Source organism: Palaemon carinicauda, chromosome 1 (genome assembly GCF_036898095.1).
Source record: "Palaemon carinicauda isolate YSFRI2023 chromosome 1, ASM3689809v2, whole genome shotgun sequence".
NCBI classification, from domain to species: Eukaryota; Metazoa; Arthropoda; class Malacostraca; order Decapoda; family Palaemonidae; genus Palaemon; species Palaemon carinicauda.
Window position 1 is genome coordinate 182,162,760 of NC_090725.1, and position 22,682 is coordinate 182,185,441.

General features: G+C 33.2%; 1 protein-coding gene across 1 annotated transcript; it reads right to left on the minus strand.

Annotated features, from left to right (window-relative positions):
- Positions 1–4,416: 4,416 nt before the first annotated feature.
- LOC137631523 (uncharacterized) lies at positions 4,417–10,646 on the minus strand. The gene is made up of 3 exons (XM_068363318.1): positions 10,260–10,646; positions 9,965–10,118; positions 4,417–4,681 (listed from the first exon to the last, which is right to left on the minus strand). The coding sequence occupies exons 1-3, from the start codon at positions 10,612–10,614 to the stop codon at positions 4,417–4,419; spliced, it is 774 nt and encodes a 257-aa protein (XP_068219419.1). The 5' UTR covers positions 10,615–10,646.
- Positions 10,647–22,682: the final 12,036 nt, after the last annotated feature.

Below are 22,682 nucleotides of genomic sequence, written 5' to 3' on the forward strand. Positions count from 1 at the left end.
TATAATTTGCACCATGCTAATATTTTACCTAGATCTATATTAAGGGATTCAACAAATCCAGATATATATTCAGCAGATGGAATTGACGCAATGAGACTTGCATCATCTGCATATACCACGAGCTTTTTTTTCAATGCTCCAAACCACATGTCATGTCTATATAGTATGAAAAGTAATGATCCAAGAATTCTACCCCGAGGAACACCATATATCAGATTCTTATATTCACTATGGTGCCCGACAACAATAACTCTTTGCGATCTATTACTTGAAAATAAAATAAAAGATGCTGCTAAGAAAAAACTCACCCACTCCCAACTTTTTGAGTTTGAAAACAAGGGCCTCATGATTAACACAGTCAAAGACAACACTAAAATCAAGGCCAATCATACGAAATTCTTGACCATAATCAAGGAATTTTTGTACTGTATTGGAGATTGTAAGAAAGGGCCACATGCTCCAAGGCCTTTATAAAGGCGAAAATGCAAAATAGGGAATAGATGATTACCTTCAGCATACCTATTTAGACGTTTTACCAAAAGACGTTCAAAAATTTTAGATAATATTGTAGTTATGGGAATTGGGTGGTAATCAGATGGATTTGAGCAACCACAAACACACACACACACACACACACACATATATATATAATATATATATATATGTGTGTGTGTGTGTGTGTGTACATACGTATTCCTGCAAATGCTTTTAATTGAACCAAAGCCAATGCCGTCTCATTCTGTGACACGCAGACTTTAATTTTGAGGACATATGTACGTTAATTTCAAGACGCGGAGAAGCTAACTTTGCCGAGGGAATTTTACAATGTAGTGACATTACCTATTCTCCAACAAGTGCTGAAAGAACTTCTTTTTGCTAACTTGCGAAAAATAGCTGATAACTTAGGATCTATGAAATCTGCAGTCTTTATAAAAAAAAGGAAAACTACCATTTGTCTGAACCTCCATAAGCATGAAGATCCATCAAGAGAGCTTTAATTTCACGATTTTAAAACGCTTAACTATCAAGTTTAGCCTCAGGAAAACAAGGTTGGGGAACATCAACTTTCTTATGCCTTTGCTTACTGTCAACCACATCAGTCAAAAGGATTTCCTTTTCTTTTGCACAGTTAATGATAGAGCCATCTGGTTCAAGTAAAAGAAGAACTGTTACGTCTGCACCGAAGATTGCAGAATTTAAGGGTAACCCACTACTTACGTTCCTGGGTTATATCTGAAAAGGTTTCTTTTATAGTTAGTGTATTCCTTTGCAGTTAAAGTACAAACTCTTTGAGCAAAAGCTCTAAGCTAAGTATAGTTGTTCCAAGTCTGATATTATCTCTTACCGTTCCAAAGATGATAGGCCTCATGCTTCCCCAAATAAGCACGTCTGCAATTATCATTGAACCAAGGTCTGTCTCTCGTTTGGTCCATTAGCACTCGAGAACGGATACGCCCATCATTTATGTTGATCAGGCACTCATTCAAATGAACAGCTGTCCCAACCCCATTATTCAATTATGACCAATTCAAGTAAAAAAAATTAATTCATTATTATTATTATTATTGTTATTATTATTATTATTATTATTATTATTATTATTATTATTATTATTATTATTAGTATTATTATTATTATTATTAGATATAAAGATGAGATATTTTCTTACCATTTAGTATTTATCTTATTAGCTGCTTCCAGCAGCCTTCAGTAATGTCACGAAAAGTTGTATCCATCATTTCACTACAACACCAGATGCAGCCTGCTTCAGCTGTAGTGCTAGTAAGCCACAGAATCTTTGAACAGCAACAACTGTAGTATCTAGTAGCTTTTAGTTAGCATTTTTTTTTTCTTTACATAGGTGCAGCGGTAACAGCGTATTCAGCAACTTTCATTATTGGCATTAGAAACAGTTTCCATAACCTTTCAAAGCAGCATCCTATATATACATATATATATATATATATATATATATATATATATATATATATATATATATATATATATATATATGTATATATAAATCATATATATTTATATATATATATATATATATATATATATATATATATATATATATATATATATATATATATATATATATATATATATATATATATATATATATGTAAGAGCTATAGGTGAAGTATACAGCATCCTTCAGTAGTGACAGCAGCAGAAGCTTTAATTATCAGCAACACCAGGAGCTGAGTTCATGTTCCTTTTTTAATGAGAACAGCAGCACCACCCTACACCTGCAGTTTTTCTTATTACTTTTCTTGAAATAGTTTCTTTTTATTATTTATGACTTCTCGTGTACTTTATTTCCCTGTTTCCTTCCCTTACTGGACTATTTTTTCCTATTGGAGCCCTTAGGATTATATCATTTTGCTTTTCCAACCAAGTTTATAGCTTAGCTTGTAAAAATTATAATAATAATAATAATAATAATAATAATAATAATAATAATAATAATAATAATAATAATAATAATAATAATAATACAACTGTTTTAAGCATTGTCAAAGGAAACGGTGCCAGTTACTTTTATAATCAGCGACCAAATCTTGATAAGTATCAGCAACAATAAAAGACTTTTTTTAATCACTCATCATTAATATCAACGTTCAACAATATCCTGTTTTTATGGAAAATGGGAAGGGGGAGTTTCCCTGGAATGAACCATGCCAAATCTTTCAATGGTAGAAAGAAAAATATATTTCATTGTGATCACATTCGTTATTCTTCAAATATTTCTATCTGATTAGGTGCATTGATAATTTATAATTTTTACTACTTTTTCATTATTATTATTATTATTATTATTATTATTATTATTATTATTATTAGTAGTAGTAGTAGTAATAGTAGGAGTAGTAGTAGTAGTAGTAGTAGTAGTAGTAGTAGTACAATTAATATATGGAACCGGACATGATGTCTCAATTTAGGCACTCGTAAAATTATCCACGTAATTCACGATTAGACTGTTTTATTGTTTTAATTTTCTCCAATAAGTAAAAGGAATAATTTTTCTCGTAGCATTGTTACCAGTGTTAGTGAAGTTTTAACATTTCCGTTCGAGTAGGCCTAGGGTTTTTTCTTTATTTTTTTAATTGTCTGGAGTGATATCCCATACAGTGGTAGTTTTAATGTGATGTTTTTAGTATATATCTGGCATATTTACTTTGGTTCTGATTTCTTATAACAACTGATTTTGGAAGCATTTGCCCTTTATAATTGTTTTATTGGTTATGTTTTCCATTTAATTTTGTCCATATATTTTGTTCATGTTTTGATTTTTTTTTTAATTACTGGCACGGGGTTTTAATTCTCTTTTTTAATGTGTTTATATGTCTGTTATCATGATTTTTGTTTACTTACATTAGATATTTGGTTAGAAATTTCTTCCATTAAACTTCTTCCTCTTACGTGATTGCAGCAACTCAATGCAGTCATCCCAGAGTTGCAGTACGAGACGTAACTCCATCTAGCTAATTATCAGGCAACCCCGTTCTTTGTTAGAAGAGGTGAATAAATCAAGATACGAAGCCTACAGGTAACTTTCAATTGAGCCTGTATACCGAGATTTATCCAGACCTCGCAAAGTAGCATTTTAAGGGATTCGAAGAGGCTTTTCAGGTGCACATATTATATATCACTTGCAGAAAACTCTGTTTCAGTCATGTTTTAAAAATGAAAAATATTATGCAATGCATACTTGAAGCAAAGTTATTAGGTTTGGTCAAGGAAAGGAAAGGCCTCTTTCATTTGTTTTAGAGCAGGCATTGACAACTGTTCGTCACCTGCAGCCCGAACCTCTATTTTCAAGTGGACGTGTGCCACATGATAATATACATATGCAAGATATATTATTCATATATATATATATATATATATATATATATATATATATATGTATATATATATATATATATATATATATGTTATATATACATATATATATATATATACATATATATATATATATATATATATATATATATATATATATATATATATATATATATATATATAATGCACTTTGTTTTTATTCGCTTTACTGTCGCAGGCCCGATTTCATTTTTATTTCAACATTTTACCTCTTTTAATAATGTTTATATGGCATTTCTTTATTACATCTTATTGATAAAAATGATATTAGTATAAATACAACTTGAAAAGATGAAAAAAAAAAAAACATGTAAATCCATTTAAAGAACATATGATTATTGAACATCTGAGTTAATGAGATTTTTGTACATTCACTTTCTTCACCAAACTTTCAATATCAGGACGGATTCCAGATGTCGCTACTCTTAAGCTAAGATGCAAGTCTTGATTTAGTTTCCGATTTGACATGATTCATCCCAATAAATAACTGTTCACATAAATAGGTACTTTGGAAAATAGATTTCTTTATTTTGTTAGTATCTGTGGATACTCATCCATTGGCAAAAACTTAAAAAACTCGAGCAGAGATGTCTCTTTGAATCTTTGATGGAGATTGTAATCTCCTTGTAATTCCATCTGCAGATTTTCAGGAACAGATTCCACTTCTACTTCAAATGGTGAAGAAAGCATTGTAAAATAAGCATCTTGGTGATTAAAGTCTTGCAATCTGTCTGAGAATTCCATCTTGCGTGACTGGAGCTCATTTGCAAAGGAAGAAAAATCTGCTTGTCTATGCTGTGGATTTTATGAAGTTAATACATGACAGCATTAGGCATGATATTGGGAAATTTCATAGACTTTGCACATAAATTTTGTTGATAAATCATACAATGAAATGCAATAAAGTTGCTGGATTCAATATGCATAGAAATCTCTGGATTAATTTTTCTAACAAATCCATTTTTATTTCCGACCATCAGTTGCAAAACTATGAAGTTTGTTAAATAATTGATTGCATTTATTCGTTCAATTTTTCACTTCATGAAAAATAATATTATCCTTAATTGTTGTGGTTTCTTTTATAGACTTCAATCCCAGGATTTCTTCCGTAATATTAAAATCAGAATCAACACCACGCACAAACATTGCAGACTGAGCTATATCAGTCACATCATTACTCTCATCTATGGCTAAAGAAAGAAAGATTCAAATTTCATTTCAAGAATAACTTCATATGATTTGATTCTATATCAGATCCCAATTCTTAGATGCGCCTCGTCACAGTTCTTCGAAATTATCTGACACTATAGGTTTTCGATTACTTACCATTTTTTTCCTGCAGCAATTTAACTGGCTTGCATAATATTACTATTATTCTTATTCTGTTTCTTAACAAAATACGTTTTCTGTCCTTTCAAGGCTTTTCTCGGTATTTCAACTTTTTGAAATGAAGGAAGCTTTGTCAACTAGTTTTTTTCACATTATACTCCTTTAATATACTAAGTACATCTGGAAATAATGAGGCACACTGTTTTATATTTCCATATCCCAAAAAAATAGTCTATCGTCCACTTTTCTTGAAACATACGACCTTCATCAAATACCTTTCTTTTCCGAAAATTGCAATCTTAGTTGCGAGGATACATGAACAACTATGCTCTTGGTGGATTGATAGAAATGGAATGAATAACAATAGATATTTTTCATAAAGATACCATCTATTTACAGTCGTGTTCAGAATACGAAAATACGAGACGGATTAAGTACTTCACAGTCGGGCTTTCACAGGTAGGCCAATTGAAAGATTAAAGCGGACTTTCATTTATAATAGTCATTTTATATGTATTTAGATTTCTTGAAGCTCAGGTGGCAATCATTTAGTTTGTAAATTAGTAGTTCAACTGGGAAAGGAATTTCCAAGACGAAGATTGAGCAATTATTAATTGATTTTTTGTTTTAAGAAAGCTAAAAAGCTCCGCGGGCCGCAGGCTGCCCATGTCTGTTCTAGAGGAATATCATTCTCAGGTTCATAGACCTCAGACAAGTGACAAACCCACACACACACGCCCGCTTATATATATATATATATATATATATATATATATATATATATATATATATATATATATGTATGTATATATACATATATATATACATATATATATATATATATATATATATATATATATATATATATATATATACATATAAGTATATATATATATCAGTATATACATTTATATCTATCTATTTATACATATATATATATATATATATATATATATATATATATATATCTATATATATATATATATATATATATATATATATATATATATATATATATATATATATATATATATATATATATGTATGTATGTGTCACAAGTACTATTCACTAATTAATATATTTAAACACAAGCTATGCAATAGCACTTGAAGGTTCTTTTAGTCTTTTAAATGATGTAGACGAAGTGGTGATAAACAAGTATAAGAGTTTTTAAGTTTTAATTATAACATTAGCAAAAAGAATACATAACATTTAATTGATAACAAAAGTGAATAATATGGAATAGTCACGTGGTTATAATAAATGACAAACAAACATCAAAGAACGGTGATCATTTCATCAATAATAATGTACGTAACAAATATAAATGATTGCTATCTGATTTTACATTATATATATAAACAATAGGTATCTTATTTAACAATAACCAAATACAGTGAAAAGATAAAGAGTACACTCGCGACTACTGCCGTGCGGTCGGTCACTTATCCCTTGTGCATAAGGCCACAACCCTCAAACATGCTTTCGTGTCTTCGACAGGCCAATAAACACGCTCTCTCTCTCGATCATAGCGACCAGTGCACATTTTACGATTACCGTAACATTTACCATTAAACACCAAGCACCAATACTTCGGTGACGGTAAACAACCAACACTGACGAAGACCACTTTCAAGTAGGGCTGATATATAAAATCCTAGGTGGCAGGGATCTCGACCTCTTCCGCACAACAGCACCACGAATGCACTCACGAGTTATTTCTGGTGATCCCCATTTCACCTCTGAAGAGAGAAACAGTAACTAAACAACTGTCCAAAACAAAATATCACAACCAATCTTCATGGTAACAAGACTTCGTTGGTAATAACAGTTGGGTCTTTAACTCGGCTTAACTCTGAAATCCCTATATACATACAAACATTACTTACTATGATTTTAAATATAGTAATAACCTAAATAATAAACAAATATATATAAGTACACGGTGACAATACCTCCCCCCTTAAAAAAAGAAAATAACAATTTTCTGTACTTGCAACTTATATATCAGTTTCACATCTGCTCAAATAATCAGCTCCAACATTCTCTGAGCCTTTTATAACTCTTATATTGAAGTGATATGGTTGTAGACTCAATGACCATCGCATTAATCTTGGATTTAATTCTCGAGCAGTTTGAAGATAAGCCAAGGGCTTGTGATCAGTCTCCAGAACGAAGGATCTTCCATACAAATAGACTGCGAACTTCTGTATCCCCCAGACTATGGCTAGGCACTCCTTCTCCACGGCAGCATACTTGGTTTCCCTCGGTAGCAATTTTCTACTTTCATAGGCAATCGGACGCTTCACTCCATCCACTTCTTGCAGAAGTATGGCACCCAATCCAGCGTTCGAAGCATCTGTACGCAACACGAATTCAGCCTGCAAATCTGGAAGTAAAAGAATAGGCTTGGCAGCAATTTTGTTCTTAAGAGAAACAAACGCCCGGTCATGCATTTCCTTCCACAAAAGGTTATTAGGCTGATTTTTCTTGGTAAGATCTGTAAGACAGGACGCGATGGTAGAGTAATTTGGAATGAATTTGCGATAATAACCACATAATCCCAAAAATGAACGCAATTCCTTCTTGGTCCTCGGATGTTTTGCACCAACAATTTTCTCCACTTTGTCTTTAATAGGCCACATTTTATTACCGCCTACAAAGTGTCCCAAATATTCAATTGAATACATGCCAAAGAAACATTTAGTAGGTTTAGCAGTTAGTCCAGATTTTTTTAGTCTACTCAAAACTTCTTCCAAAAGATACAAATGCTCTTCCCAAGTTTTTGAATGAATTATCAAATCATCTAGAAAAAAACTCACACCCTCTAAACCTGCAAATAAACTTCTCATCATCTTATTGAAAGTGGCTGGGGCATTCACAAGCCCAAATGGAAGCACTTTAAACTGGTACAGTCCTAAATCTGTTTGAAATGCAGTATACTGTTTACTATCCTCATCCAAAGGAATTTGCCAATATCCGCGGGATAAATCCATCTTAGAGAAATATATACTTCCAGTTAAGCTGGCAAATATCTGCTCAGGGTCACACATAGGCTCACTATCAAAAATAGTTAAGGCGTTCAATCTTCTAAAATCTAGACAAATTCGCTTTGAGTTATCAGGTTTCGAAACCACTACCATAGGGGCTGAATATGGAGAACTTGAAGGCTCAATAATATCCAAAACTTTCATAGATTCTATTTCTGAATTCACATCTCTGCGTAAAGCATAGGGAATTTTGTAGGGTTTTACTTTAACAATTTCTTCTCTTACCAACCTGATTTGGTGTTTGATCATGTGAGTGCGCCCGGGAATGTCCGACATTACCTCTCTGTAGCGGCTAAGGAGAGCTTCCAGATTCTGCTTTTGATTTTCCTGCAATTCCTTATTCAGATTGGCTTGTTCCCAAGTAGGTGAAGGTCCAGTATTAGGCACTAGTAGGGGTGAGAAATCCTCCTGTGGATCCTCCTCGACCACTGCAATTGTACCTCCACTTTCTCGAACTTCTACAGAAGTTTTATTCCTAGGAATGTAAGCTTTAAGCAAGTTAGCATGATAAAGTTTCCTTTTCCCATTTATTTGAATTTCATAATCCATCTTCCCCCTCACACCAACAACAGGAAAAGGACCCTTCCACTGAAGTAACAATTTATTATTAGCCTTGGGTAATAGTAAGAGAACTTCACTGCCAATTTTAAATGTTCTATTTTTAGCCTTTTTATCATAAAAGAATTTATATTTACCTTGCGACTTCCTCAATTCCTCTTGGGCCAACTTACAAGTTTCTTCTATTTTTTCTCGAAGGTTGAATACATAATCGTAAGTAGTTCTTACCTCTTCCTCATTTCTCTCCTTATCCCACAAATCTCTCAGAATAGCTAAAGGGCCACGCACCGTTCGCCCGTATAATAATTCAAAAGGGGAAAACCCCATGCTTGCTTGTGGAGATTCTCGGTATGCAAAGAGAACTGCCGGCAGGTATCTATCCCAAGTAGTAGGTTGTTCAGCACACATCTTTTTAATCATAGATTTCAAAGTTCCGTTGAACTTTTCAACTAGCCCATTCGCCATCGCATGATAAGGGGTTGTAGGAAGATGCTTGATTGACAAAAGACCCCTAACTTCGTCCATCATCTGCGATGTAAATTGACTGCCTCTATCAGTCACCATTTCTTCAGGAATCCCAACTCTGGAAAAGAAACTTAACAAGGCATCAGCTACACGCTCAGTTTCGATAGATGGTAAGGCTAATGCTTCAGGGTATCTGGTTGCATAATCAACCATGGTCAGGATATATTTGTTACCAGAACTACTTCTTGGTAAAATAGGTCCTATCAAGTCAAGAGCAACACGTTTAAAAGGAGTGTCAATGAGCGGTACCTCTCCCAAAGGTACCTTTCCAACTTTTCCTTTAGGATAAGTTTTCTGACAAATGTCACACGACTGACAGAATCTGTTTACTGCTGCCCCAATGCCTGGCCAGTAAAACTCCTGCCTTATTCTACCTAAGGTCTTCTCAGCACCCATATGACCTCCAAGTATTCCTTCATGTGCCATGCTCATCACACCCTCTCGAAGCTTAAATGGTAATACTAGTTGCTTGTGTTCAATACCTCTGTCTGAATATATTCTGAACAATAATCCTCTCTCCAAAACTGCCTTACCTTTTCCATCTCTAGTAATAGCTTTACCAGTTCTTGCATCATCTCGCAGAGATCTTAAGCTTGGATCCTCCTCTTGCTCTTTCTGAATTTCCTTTGAATCCATGTCCCAAGAAATCTTAGAGTCTGACGTTTTCAGCTTTTGGAATGCAGATTTAGATGTCTTTGCCCCAGCTCTCGTTAATACGGCACCGGAAGTGGGTTCCTCCAACCTTGTTGCTCCAGGGATGTTACCTATAATGAGATCATAAAGAGGATCCTCCATGCACACAGCAAGGGTAGTACCCGTGAAAAATGGTGATTGAATATATATTTCAGCCAAAGGATAAGTTTCTACAAGATTCTTGTTCATATATCGAATCCTACTGTACTTACCAGTAAAACATTCAACAGGCACCAAGTCTTTTTTAGCTACGACAGTTGTACAACCAGTGTCCCTCAAAACTATCACTGGGTTTCCGTATAAACTACCCTCCTTGACAGGCATATCAGAAGCAACACTTGCCCACTCAGTATGATCATTTTTAAACACTTCATTATTTATATCCGCAACAGGATCCTTAAAATTACCTTTACGGCCCTTTTTGGTCCAACAAACAACTTCTCCTGCTGCAGCATGACCACTTTTCTTGGATCCTTTTGCATGTTCTAGACAACTAGAAACCTTATGACCTACTTGTCCACATTTAAAACACTTAATAGAGGGTGGACATCTAATGGGTTTAGCCATCTGCTCAGGAAGAGCTTCCCCGGATAAGTCAACTCTGTCACCATGTACTGTAGAAAAATATTTAGAATTATGAAATAAACCTCCATGAGCTTGAACATAACTTTCTGCTAAATCAATCATTTTGTTAAACGATAATGGTAATCGCTCTCTCAGATGTACCTGCAACTGCCTGCCACAACTCTGCAAAAATTGCTCCATAAGAAATAAATCAGTTAAGCCTTCACAAGTCATTTCACACTTCGACATTTCAATCCACCTCTTCAAGAGATGTCTTAATCTAGACACAAACTGTTGAACTAGCTCATTTTTCTGAGGTTTAACTGACCGAAACTTTACTCTGAAACCTTCCTCAGTACAATCAAATCTTTTCATAAGTGATTCAGAAACCTTATTATAATCCAAAGCATCCTCAGGTGAAAGTCTAACGTAAACTTCCAAAGCTGCACCCTTTAAATGTGAACTTAGAATTATAGCCCGATCCTCTTTAGGCCACTTAGCTGCACTGGCAAGAACTTCAAACCTCCTAAGATATGCATCAATATCATCTTTGTTTTCATCAAAATCAGGAATAGAAGGACCTTTAACTTTTACTCTTACCTGGTTACCTTCAGTGTCGGAGCCTCCGGTATTAACTGGCGAGTCCTTTATTTCTTTTTGCAGTTTCAATTTCTCAATCTCCCGTTTTTGCAAAGATTCTTGCATATTATACAAACTAATCTCATGAGCTCTATCCCTCTCACTTTTTTCACGTTCATATTCACGCTCCTTTTCTTTCTCTATGCGTTCCCTTTCTCTTTCCTCACGAGCAGCTTCTAGTTTTTCACGTTCTAATTCTCGTTCCTTATTTCTAATATCCCTTAAAGCACTTTGTTCATCAATTACAAATCTTCTAAGATCTTCGCCTTCATAACCAAGCTCTTTTCCGAGAGCTGTTAATTCCGCGATAGAAGACATCCTTACAGACTGATTTTAAGATTACTCAATTTTAACACAATTTATCTTTTAAACCACTGTCTACATCCTGTCACGGTCGCCAGATGTCACAAGTACTATTCACTAATTAATATATTTAAACACAAGCTATGCAATAGCACTTGAAGGTTCTTTTAGTCTTTTAAATGATGTAGACGAAGTGGTGATAAACAAGTATAAGAGTTTTTAAGTTTTAATTATAACATTAGCAAAAAGAATACATAACATTTAATTGATAACAAAAGTGAATAATATGGAATAGTCACGTGGTTATAATAAATGACAAACAAACATCAAAGAACGGTGATCATTTCATCAATAATAATGTTAGTAACAAATATAAATGATTGCTATCTGATTTTACATTATATATATAAGCAATAGGTATCTTATTTAACAATAACCAAATACAGTGAAAAGATAAAGAGTACACTCGCGACTACTGCCGTGCGGTCGGTCACTTATCCCTTGTGCATAAGGCCACAACCCTCAAACATGCTTTCGTGTCTTCGACAGGCCAATAAACACGCTCTCTCTCTCGATCATAGCGACCAGTGCACATTTTACGATTACCGTAACATTTACCATTAAACACCAAGCACCAATACTTCGGTGACGGTAAACAACCAACACTGACGAAGACCACTTTCAAGTAGGGCTGATATATAAAATCCTAGGTGGCAGGGATCTCGACCTCTTCCGCACAACAGCACCACGAATGCACTCACGAGTTATTTCTGGTGATCCCCATTTCACCTCTGAAGAGAGAAACAGTAACTAAACAACTGTCCAAAACAAAATATCACAACCAATCTTCATGGTAACAAGACTTCGTTGGTAATAACAGTTGGGTCTTTAACTCGGCTTAACTCTGAAATCCCTATATACATACAAACATTACTTACTATGATTTTAAATATAGTAATAACCTAAATAATAAACAAATATATATAAGTACACGGTGACAGTATGTATATATGTATAAATATATATATATATATATATATATATATATATATATATATATACTGTATATATTTATATATATATATATATATATATATATATATATATATATATATATATATATATATATATATATATATATACACACACACACACTCATAATTTACCTTTGTTATGAAGGAGAATCAGTAGTAAGTAAATCTGTAATAGGCATAAGAAATGACAGAGGAGACATGCTTGTAGAATTTTCTTGATAAACAATACTGTACTTATTTCATGACCACCTTTTTTTTATAATAAGGAGCATAGAAAACTGAAAAACCTTAAAACCTTATAAACCTTAAACCTTATTCTATGTTTGGGTTCCCCCAGGTCCCTCGGTGTGAGGCACCTCGTATATCCATCCACCAGAGAGTTGCTAATGCATCTTCCGGTGTATTTTGCATCTTCCAGTCTTGGATGGTCTGGGATGCATCTTAGGTATTTATCGAGCATATTCTTAAACACATCTACGCTCACTCCTGATTTGTTTCTTAGATGATCTGGCAGCACATTAAATAGTTGCTGCATTATCGATGCTGGTGCGTAGTGGATTAATGTCCTGTGTGCCTGCCTTAGTTTTCCTGATATAGTTTTGGGCACTATTAATCTACCTCGGCTTGCTCTTTCTGATATTTTTAGCTGCATGAAGTTTTCAGTAATTACTTCTATTTGCTTCCATGCTTGTATTATCATATAGCATTCTCTTCTCCTTTCTAGACTGTACAACTTTAAAAATGGCAGTCTTTCCCAGTAGTCAAGGTCCTTAAATTTTTCTATTCTAACAGTAAAGGACTTCTGTACCCTCTCTATTTGTGCAATATCCTATTGGTAACGTGGGTACCATATCACATTGCAGTACTCGAGTGTATTACGTACATAAGTTTTGTACAGCATAATGTGTTTATCTTTTCTTGTTTTAAAGTGTCTGAATAGCATTCCCATTTTTGCTCTACATTTAGCCAACAGTGTTGCTATTTGGTCGTTGCATAACCTATTCCGGTTTAACATTACACCAAGGTCTTTAATTGCTTCCTTGTTTGTGATTGCCTCGTTATTAGGCCCCCTGTATGCATATATCATTCTTTCTCTGTTTCCATAATTTATTGATTCGATTTTATCAGAGTTAAATACCATCCTATTTATCTCCGCCCATTCATATATTTTGTTTAGATCTCTGTAATGAGTTCCTATCTTCATCACAAGTAATTTCTCCACTTATTCTTGTGTAATTGGCGAAACTTCTCAGTACAGAGTCTTTAACATTATAGTCTATGTCTGAGATCATAATAACAAATAGCAGTGCAGCTAATACCGTACCCTGTGGCACGCCAGATATTACCTGAGCTTCATCTGATTTCTTGTCATTTGCAACCACTGTTTTCTGTTTTATAGAAATTCTTTTATCCGTTTTCCTATCTTTCCCACTACTGTATATTATGCTTTCTCATTTTTTTCTCTAATATATTATGGTCTACCTTGTCAAAGGCTTTTGCAAATTCTAGTTAGACCACATCTGTGTCTTTTTCATTTATCATATTTTTATAAATGTTTTCATAGTGTGCTATCAGTTGGGTTTGTGTACTTTTTCCTGGCACAAAACCATGTTGACCTATATTAAATAAATTATTTTTAACCAAATCATTCATTATTTTCTTTTTTATTACTCTCATACACTTTCATAATATGTGATGTTAGTCTAACAGGTCTATAATTGCTTGCCTCTAGTCTTGATCTACTTTTGAAAATAGGGGTTATATATGCTAATTTATGTTTAACATATATCTCGCTCATATCTGCACTTTGTCTTAGCAGTATTGCAAGCGGCTTCACGATAGTGTGTGCATTTTTTTTTAACAAAATCGCTGGAACTCCATCTGACCCGGCCGCTGATCCATTTTTAATTTCGCTTATAGCCTGCACAATATCTGCTTCATCAATATCTATATCAGTTAGATAATCAATATTTTCTTCTCTCATTTATGTTTCATTATTCTCATTCGCAATTCTTGGCGTGAATTCACTTATATATTTTTCTGCTATATGTTGCATATTTCCTTTTTTTTATTCGTTAGCTGTCCTTCAATTCTTAGAGGGCCTATTTCTAATCTCCCTTTATTCATCTTTTTTGCATAGGAGTAAAGTACTTTGGGGTTTTTTCTTGATATTTTGAAGTGTCCTTTCTTCTAAGTCCCTTTTTTTTCATTTGCTTTTGATTGTATAATATTTTTTCTGCATTTTCTATCCTACTTTTTATGTCCATCATTTTCCATACATTTTTTTCTTTTGCAAGATTTTTTTCCCCTTTCTAATTTTCTGAAATAAGATCCTTCTGTCTGTTGGTATGCATGTCTGATGTTTATTTTATTTTCTGTACATATTTTTCAAAAATTTTCTCAAGTATTTTGCACTGTATATCTGTATTTACCTGTATATTATCACTTACTAATACAATTTTCCAATCTTTGATCAATTCTTCATTTATTTCTGACCTTTTTATATTCTTACTATAAAAATTATATTTCCATATCCTTCCCATAGTTTTGTGCTTTTTTTATCTGCGTTCACTTGCTTTGGAATGGACTATTAATTCTATTACATTGTGGTCTGAAATTCCCGTGTTATACACTATTATTTCTTAAACATAATTTACCTAATTAACAAATGCTAAATCTAGGACATTGTCCTTTCTTGTTGGAATGTGGTTTATTTGTTACATGTTATGTTCTAATAGCATATCTTGAAGCTTTTTAAATTGCCACTTATCTTCTGCGCTACTATTACTCTCTTTTTTATATGCATATATACAACCACTTTCTTCTATCCGTTCTTTCCAATCCACGAAAGGAAAGTTAAAATCTCCGGATAGGAGTATAATCCAGTCTTTATGGTTTCTACATATATCATCTATTTTTTATAATATTATGTCAAACTTCTTAGTATTTTGGGGTCTGGAAAACTACAATATTCACTAATTTTTTCATAATGAAATTCTACCGCAATCAATTCACATTCTGTGTTGCTTTATTTTTCACAGACTATTCCTTGATTTATGTCTCTTCCATATATTGCGGTTCCCCCTTGATTCCTATTTGTTCTGTCTGATCTATATGTTTGGAAACCCTTTATCTGGTCATCACTGCCAGTCTCTTGGGAAAACCATGTTTCACTTATATTTAATATATCTATTTTTTCAATTTGGGTTAGTTCTTCTAAGAACTCTATTTTCCTTTTAGAGTTACTCGTGACTAAACCCTGTGCATTCATCACTATGATGGTTTGTATTTCATCCCCATTATCTAATATTGGTGATAATTTGGATTCTCCCATGCTTCCTTCCTGTTCTGATATAATGTTCTTTTCTCCATTTCCAGGAATTCTGCCTTTAAAAAATCCAACTTTTCTATTATATTTGATCTTTCACCTTCATATTTATTTTTGTGTGTATACCTGCAATTATTCCCATATCTGCACCAACCCCTGGCATTATAGATGCATTCTTTGTAGGTTGCCTCTAATTGTGCATATTTGGGTTGAAAGGCATTATATCTTGGGGCCTTTTGTGCATCGCGCGGTATATACTCGTCTTGTTTTTTTGTTTCATTTTTGCTTTCTTTTTTTTTGTGTTTGCTTTTTAATTTTCTGACTTTCAATCATGGTTGCAGAATGCATATTTCGACAATTTATTTTGAATTAGCATCCTTTTCCTTCTTTCAAGTTTTTGCATATTTTTGGATGGAGATCTCTACAATCGTCTCCATATCCGTCTAAATATGCATATTTACCATATATTTTACAATTATGGCATATCTTTGAATGCTTGTAGTAGCATCTTTCGCCAAATCTGTAATTCCCTCTTTTCAGTAAATTGCAGACGATATCTTTCTTTCCTTTTTTTTTTCTTTTTCTTGCTCTTCTCTAAAAGTATGTAGGTCTGGGTAGAGTCTCTTGGGTCTATTATTTTTTCCATCTGATTATTTATTTCTTCGTAAGTATGTTGCTGAATGGCATCATATGATGTATCAATGATTTCCTCTGCGTCCTTACACATATCCTGTTTATTTTTCTCTTCTTCTTCTTCTTCTTCTTCTTCTTCTTCTTCTTCTTCTTCTTCTTCTTCTTCTTCTCCTTCTTCTTCTTCTTCTTCATCAACTATTTGCAGATTCAGTCTCGACTTAATTATATTTTCTATCTAAACTAAGCATTTTGAGCAGAATACCTTTGTGTCTTTATTATTAATTTTTTGTTGTACTTCAGTGCAAGTAGGGTGTGTTGGTACATGACATGCATCGCATTTCTTTAATAATTTTTGCGTATTAAGAATACTGTACCACATCTTACATGTATTGCACCATTTTGGCACTCTTTTTCCCAATGCATTAATCAGCATATTCACCATTTTGGACTTTTTATTGTTCTCGAATGGAATGTGTTGATTGATGTAAACTTTCTTTATAATCCTCTTTATCACTTGGATCTTCTTTGGAATTTCTTCTATTATTTTGATGATGTTTTCCGCAGACTTGCTCCAGTTTGTTGGATCATATTGTATCAATATGTTTGAGAATATTTTTCCGTCACACTGTAGGAGCTATTTGTGACATCTGTTATCAGTAGATTTACTTCTTGTTGTGCCAAGATTGCAGCGATATCCCTCCATGCCTTGCTTGTGTTAGAGGCTGCCATCTTGTTCAGATTTTTAGTAATTCACAAGATAACTATCCTATGCCGACGTTTTATCCCACTTTTCTGACCTCAAACTAATCACGGACCATTCACAAAAACTTGTAGCTATATTGCACTCAATTGGTTTTTGTTATTCGCGTTAAATCAGCTGATTTCTCAGATCACAAAATGGAACTCACTAGCATATAGTAACACTCTCAGAGAGAAGTAAAAAGAGAGAAGCGAAATATATTCTATTTTCAGTGAAAAAGGTAATTTAGTTGAAGATGTAAGTGTTAAACAAGTTAAAGTAAAGCGTACATAGAAAGTTGAGAAGTACAATTTGTCTGGATGTAAAGAAAGAAAGATAAAAACTAATTTTAGGAAAGCAAATGAACACTTCTGTTATAAAAGAAAAGTCTGTTTAGCAATTCATTATAGATACTCTCAGCTACATGAATGGAAAATTGCATAAGAATCAGCTCAAAAGGTAGATAGAAAAGCTCCTGAACAAGATCAAGGAAAACTATCTGAAATGAGCAAAAAACCTAATAAAGAAAAGATTGAAAATATTGATAAAATCTAAGAGAGATGAAATGCAATCAACAGAGCTATCCTAAACAATAAACAAACTAAAAACCCAAGACTTTCGTAAAAACAAAGAAAGAAATAAGCACCAAGTTAATGAAAAGAAGACTTGGGACAGGGCTCAAACACAGGTTTGTTTTAAAGTATGACAATGGAAATATCAACAAAATAGATGGAATGATAATAATTGCAGAGGATTTCTGTACGATGCTATACAACAGGGATATAAGAAATAACTCTGTCAATAGAAACAATGAAACACATGAGCCGGTACCAAATGTAGCAGTAGAAGTAATAAAGGCATTAGAAAGTATGAAAAAAGGCAAATCAGCAGGAGGATATTGCCTAACAATTGATTTGATAATAGATGGAGGAAGTAATAAAAGCATTAGAAAGTATGAAAAGAGGCAAATCAGCAGGAGATTGCCTAACAATTGATTTAATAAAAGATGGAGGAGATTTCATAGTAGAAAATCTCGCTGACCTTTACACAAAATGATTTCAAGAATATTCTATACGTACTGCTCTGAAAAAATTTGATTATACTTTTCTATGATTCATGGATACCTTTCTTCTATTTTCCATATCAGCAAATTGTAAAAATACTTCTACTCAATTCAAGACTGCATCCACTTCAAACAAGATATCTCTATTTGTGTCTTTTATTATAAGCGTGATAATCTTCATTAGCTCTTATAGCTATGCTTAATACTTTGTAAAACAACCAAATAATCTCCCTGAAGTTTGTCTCCCTTGTATCCATCACCTTTTTCATTACACACCGTAACTTATTCTGATTACCTTGTGCACCTTCCTGCATAGACATATTTGATATTCCCTTCTATCGTGTCAATGCTTTTAAAGAATAATATTCAATCCTTCATTAAACTTCGCATTTCTTCATTCACTAAATATCCTCGAGGTCTGCTTCCTACTTTACGCAAGTATTGATGCTTTCTTTTGATTCTAAGACCCCATCTTGGAATTTTAAATTCTTTGTGTTTATTTCTTTAAACACTGGCTCATTTCCGTTTTTACATGCTCTCCTTACATCTTACCTACCATGCTTAGTTTTCTTCATTACCTTTATAGCTACGTATCTGACATTTTCACCAAATAATTATCAGATGTACGTACTGCTACAACTCTTTTCATCGTTACATACATCAAGTTACTGTGCTGTCTGCTATGAAATAAAACACGGCCCATCAAACTCCCCCTAGTGTCCTCTTTTAAGATACGTTTCTTTTGAAGCCATGTTTATCATCCATTAATATTTCTGCAACACTCGCTCCATTTTCATTTACTCCGGAAACTCCATCTGCTCACAACGCCACCTTTACCTGTGATGTCCACCACCACACTTCAGTCACGTTGCAAAAATTTTCTTCCATGATCTTTAAGCACTATGTGGTGTGTATCCACCTCACACGCATATCTACGGACACTTTATAATTTGAATGTATCACTGATATGCTCTGGGCATGTGTGATAAAGGAATAGGTAAACTTAGGGAATCAATGATTCATTGTTATCTAATTTTTTTAAATTAATCAGATCTCCGCAGAATGAGTTCAATTAACCGTTTTCTCGTTTATTGGACACTATTTTTGTCTGAAGACTCGTATTTATTAGAATTTATTTTGTAAGAAACGAAAATATTTCATCTTGTTAATTGGATTCTGGATTTCCCCCAACCCTGTTCCAAAGAGTTTCAAAGAGTTTACCTACCATCCTTGTTCTTTAAAGGCTTTGCTATCGGCATCTCTCTCTTTTATTTTGTCAAAACGTGGCAAAACAAAGTAATTTGAAATTCAATGTAGCAATGATGCAGATTAACAAATTTCAATTATATAACGTTATTTTTTTTTTTTTTTTTTTTTTTGCAAGAAGCTTCAACATTTTGATTATGGTTAGTTTAGTTATGATGTTGCACAGTTACATAAACGAGAGGTGATGTGACACTTTTGGAAGATCCAGGTCATACTTAAGGGTAGAATTTCTAATGAAAGTGTATTATGACTTGATGAAAGGTTAATTTGATGGAAGAGCTAAACCTTCCTTACTTTTTAATGTTTTTGAATCTATCTATTGTCCTTAATAGAATTTAAAAGGCATTCATTTCGTAAAATCTTTCATAATCTCTTCTTACCGTTTCAAATGTTAAAGAAAAAGAAAAAAAAAAGTATCTCGTTCTTTACTTAGCTGACAAACAAGTTCCATCGTATTTCTCAGTTCCTTGTTTTTTCTTGTGTAGTAAGATACTTCCCAAAGATTATATTTAGCAGGCCTTTGTTTTTCATAGAGCAAAGGTTGACTTATTTCAGAAGTACATGCATTCATTTATCGTAAGGCGAAAATGCCAATCAACTTCAGTGTGGAAGGTTGGATTTTTTTCTCGGGTATACAGTAAGTAATCCGCTAGATTCTAGCTCTCATAGCAAAGTTCACATTCCACATATTTTATAGACATAAGATGAAATGATACATTTTTGTTTTTGTATTTATTTCCAACTACCTCTCAAGCTTATAAAGTGGTGATCTTTTCCAACATTCGGTTGTAAATGTAATATGCCAAGTACCAAGGCCTTATCGTGTGGCTGGGTGTGGTGGGGAGGGGTATGGGTGGGGTGGAAATGGGAGAAGATGTAAGAAATAGAAATGGATGGAGAAAGTTGGCTCGAGCGGCTGACCCTGTTATACAGTGGTGTTGATAAGGTTCAAAGAAGAAAAAGGTCTAATAGTAATTTAACTACTTCAAACCCTTTATTATGTATGTTGATGTTTGTGTAGATTGCTTAAGTTTTATTACCTATTGATTGTCATTCTTAAGTTTTTCTCTTGTTCCTCTTCTTTGGGGGCTTGCTTATTTGCTTTGGTCCATAAAATTTGTTTTCATGTTTAATAATAATAGTAATAATAATGATAATAATAATAATAATAATGATAATAATAATAATAATAATAATAATAATAATAATAATAATAATAATAATAATAATAATAATAATAATAATAGAATTTACATTGATGAAACTCAATTTAAATTTATGATCTAGGCTTAGATAGATAAACATGGAATATCGTCAAATAAACTCGAGCTTTTGTCACTGCTGTATGCGGTTTGAATTCGTGTCTCAGTTGTTCCCTTTGCATTGTATTTATAGCAATAAAGTAAGAGATTTTGAAGGGCATACAATGTGAATAGGTTGTGTTAGGTATATTATTATTATTATTATTATTATTATTATTATTATTATTATTATTATTATTATTATTATTATTATTATTATTATTATTATTATTATTATTATTAGCTCTGCCGAAGAGGTTATATTATAGTCAGTTTATTTACTTATCTTATTGTGTGTTTGTCTGTGGGCAGGATTGCGTCAAAACCATGGATTTTGACGAAATGTTCTCCACAGATAGATCTCAGGTCATGGAAGACCCCATTAAATTTTGGAGATGATCCGGATCCGGATTCTAGATCACCGTAGTCTTTAGTTAAATGTTACAGTAGATTCATCCACGGTAACCATATAGAAAAAAAAAAAAAAGTTTGTCCAGAGACTTCAATAAAATGTTGGCAATATTCCTTGGTGGAGGTCTTAAATCTCTGATCGCTCTTGTCATTATTGTTTTCTTTTCCCAATGTAAATAAAAAACTTTTAATACATTTTAAGATGTTAAAGATTGATATGGTGAAATTAATTTAGAACTTTACCATTACCATGATTAACAGTGTAATTCTTTTTTATTTTATCTCTGCAGTTGCATACTATTGGTTTTAGAATATTTCTTTTATTAGATACTACTCATTGTTATTTTCTTATTCCCATTTTTAAATTCACCCTTGCCTCTACCTTCTTAACATCCAGTTCCTATTTTCATTGACCCTTTCTTTTCCCGGAAGCCGCTTCATTGAGAGATTTGCTTTCACCTTTTTTTTTTATTGCAGAATAGACAGATTTTCATGACTCTTCTCCCGCGGGTTATCTCAAAAGGTGCCTAGTTCGCTAATTTTCCTATAAAATTCATTCTACGTTAAAGATGCTAAATTATGATTGTAATAGATTTTTCTTTTATGTTTTGTTATTGGAATCGATTGACAAACTGCCACTGAAAATCGTGAGAAGTTCTCCCACAACTAGATTATGAAAAAAAGAAATTGCTATGAAAGTCAAGTACAGCATCATCAGCATACTCTAGGTCTGCCAATTTCCTATCACTAATCCAGTCCAACCTTTCTCCACCATCTCCGACTGTTCTACGCATTACAATATCCATAAGGAGGATAAAAAACATAAGTGACAACACACTTCTTTGGAGTACTTCGCTGTTCACTGGAAATTAATTTGAAAAGACTCCATTAACGTTAACTTTGCACTTGCTATGCTCATGAACAGATTTAATCAAATTTACATATTTAAGAGCAATTCCTTAATAACCCAGGACTCTCCACAAAATTGGCCAGTGCACACTATCAAAGGCTTTTTCATAGTCCATCAAAAGTGGATTTCTATATTCTATGCATTGATGTACAACATGCTTCAAAAGGAAAATTTGGACAGTGCAACTACTACTTTTTTGAAATCCTGCTAGTTCAGCTTTTCATCAATCTTTCTCTCCAGTCTCTTTAGAACAAGCATATTATATATTGTCATAACCACTGACGTAAGTTTTATGCCTCTATAATCATTGCAATCAGTCGGGTCTCTTTTTTTTTTTTTTTTTCACCAACACTCCCAACTCCCATTCATTAGGTTCTACCTCTTCATTCCACATTGTACAAAATAATCTTCTAAGTAGTCTGGGAGTCACTTCATTTTCAGCCA